General features: G+C 43.3%; 1 protein-coding gene across 7 annotated transcripts in view; it reads left to right on the top strand.

Annotated features, from left to right (window-relative positions):
* The first annotated feature begins 2,261 nt into the window (after window positions 1–2,261).
* The window catches only part of sqd (RNA-binding protein squid), a 17,688-nt gene continuing 17,302 nt past the window's right edge, over window positions 2,262–2,647 (top strand). For all 7 annotated transcript variants that reach the window (XM_025305373.1, XM_011153759.2, XM_025305372.1 and 4 more), the window contains exon 1: window positions 2,262–2,610. In XM_025305373.1, coding sequence (XP_025161158.1) covers window positions 2,426–2,610 — 185 coding nt within the window. In that variant the 5' untranslated portion in view covers window positions 2,262–2,425. The remainder of the gene's footprint in view (window positions 2,611–2,647) is intronic.

Genomic DNA, 2,647 nt, shown 5'->3' with positions numbered 1-2,647 from the left:
TGTAGCGGAGTTCTCGAAACTAACAAAAGTACAGGTTTAATAGGAATAGGTTTATTTAGCTGAGATTCAAATCCTAGGTCGAGACGCAAATCCATTGTGGTGCAACGAGTATATCTATAATACCGTCAGATGGCGCTAAACAGACTGTCACGTTTTAACAGATCTAGCGGATCGTCCGTTATTTCAGATGCACTGGCTGTGTTTAGTGGTACAACGCGATCAGTGAGCTCCGCGGTTTATTAAGCCAGCGGCACACGGTGCTTGTTTTCGTGCTGGATTGCTTGCTGAAATGATGAAAATACTGCGTTCTGATTGGTGCATTTCCATCCATCTTCGGAAATGTACCGGAAATGTAACAAGCATGTGCCGCTGGCTTTAGTCTGTACTGTTAGATCCCTAAATTTGGACCAATTACGTTAACTGGGACTTTTCGTTCTTTTTTCTTTCAATGGGTGCAAGCAGCGCTCAGTGAGCTTTTACATTTGATTGGTCCAAATCCTTTGCATTTAAAAATATACGCTAATTAGATGCAAGAGCTTACTTAGCGCTCAGTGAGCGGTGTAATACTAGGTTTGTTCTTTATAGCTGCACTGCTGCAATACTGGTGCAATAAGTTAAAATGAGACAACTATATTTTTTCTCACTCAAACTTATTGCACTAGTTCAGCAGTGTAGCTATAAAGAACCCACTGAGTGCAACCAATGGCTGCGTTCCGATATTCACTGCCAGCACTGAAATTCTATAGTATACGTGACACAAACTGTATATTTTCAGTACTGGCAGTGAATTTCGGAACGCAGCCAATGTCAGGTACTTGGGTCTATTCTTTTTAGCTGCACTGCTCAACCGGTGCAATAAATTAGAGTGAGAAAAAATATAGTTGTCTCACTCTAACTTATTGCACTAGTTTAGCAGTGCAGCTAAAAAGAACAAACCACTTATTTCGCCTTAAAGCCAAAAGTGCGATTTAGTTCAGCGAAGAGTCAAATTTCTAGCATATTTTTCTTTCGGAAGAAAGAAAAATGTGTGTGTGTGTGTGTGTGCGTACAGAAAAGGAAACCTTCTCTCCCTCTCTCCCTCCCCACCTCTCTCTCTCTCTCTCACTCTCACTCTCTCTTTCTCTCTCTCTCTCTCTCTCACTCTCTCTTTCTCTCTCTCTCTCTCTCTCTCTCTCTCGCTCTCACTCTCTCTTTCTCTCTCTCTCATTCTCTCTCTCTCTCTCTCTCTCTCTCATTCTCTCTCTCTCTCTCTCATTCTCTCTCTCTCCCTCTCTCTCTTTCTCTTTCTCTCTCTCTCTCTCTCTCCCTCTCTCTCTCTCTCTCTCTCTCTCTCTCTCTCTCTCTCTCTCTCTCTCTGTCTGTCTCTGTGTGTGTCTGCCTTTCGATGTTGTGTGATTTCTTCGATGTTGTGTGATATATTGATGACGTTATTGATCGTATCGGAAAAATTATAGACTGGGAAAATTTAATCTTAGGTACAAAATGATGCAAAAATTTACATCGAGGCAAGAATTGATTGCGGGGAGTGATGCGTTCAAGACAATTGGAAGAAATGATTGAAAAAGTGAATTTTCTAATGAAAATCGTTTATTTTCATATGTATAAGCATGTATGCGTGTACAATGTATACTCAGAGTGCGATACTTAATTTTGATACAATACAAATGTATATTTTACAATTTGCATTCGCACAAGTTTTGTCAAAATGTCTCGCGTGTAGAATCTTGTGTGTGTAGAATTATCATGTTTAAATAAAATTACGACATATGGCGACTTTTACAGTCGCTATGCGTTTTGCCTGCACGCGCGAAAGAGCCGATCGGAATCCTGTGAAATGGAAATAGGAAGGATGATAGAAAAGTTCTTCGCATGCGCTGTAAGAGAAACGTTAGCAGTTCCAATCGCGTACATACTTCACACTAATAGTAGGTATTGTTAGACCCCTTAAGACGAAGGAGCGGCAAATGTTGAGACAAGTGCTAGAGGTGGATTTAACTATCGAGTAAATATTGCAATTTTCGGTAATACTGCACACATATCGCATACATATCGCATATGGATGGGGAAATTCAACGATCTCTTCAACGACACGGACACATGTTACATGTCATTGGCACCAGTAGCAGCGAAATAAACAGAAATGTGCACAAGCCCTAAGATGCGTATCTCGCGTTACACCCCAAGCACGAGTCTGCCGAACTCGGTCACGTGGCAAAGTGGCGTAGTTGCGCATGCGCGTCAATGTTGGGACACGGTGGGATCGAGCCCGTTCTTTGTGCGCCGCTCTCTTCTCTGTTCGGCAGCCGAAAGACACGTACGCTCCGAGTGTTGCTGGAGCGAACTCCGCACCACAGTGTGTTCGAGCTAGTAACGTTTGTCGCAACGCCGTGCTTCAACATCGTGTACTAAATCGATAAATAGCACAATGGCTGATCAAGAGAATAAGGACTTCAGCGAAGATATCGCCGATCAAAGTTTCGAGCAGAATGGTGAGGCGGAAAACTGCAGCGGCAACGACAATGGCAACGGCGGCAATGGTAACGGCAGCATCGGTGCCGGCATGGGCGACGGCGATGCAGCGGACAATGGTCAGGAGTCGCAGGAGGACAGGTAATATTTATTTCTTTCGCTTTATTATTCGCGCGCG

The sequence above is a fragment of the Harpegnathos saltator genome, unplaced genomic scaffold (genome assembly GCF_003227715.2).
Source record: "Harpegnathos saltator strain DR-91 unplaced genomic scaffold, Hsal_v8.6 scaffold694, whole genome shotgun sequence".
Classification (NCBI taxonomy): Eukaryota; Metazoa; Arthropoda; class Insecta; order Hymenoptera; family Formicidae; genus Harpegnathos; species Harpegnathos saltator.
Note: the sequence above shows the minus strand (reverse complement) of the source record. Positions and strands in the feature narration are given on the sequence as shown.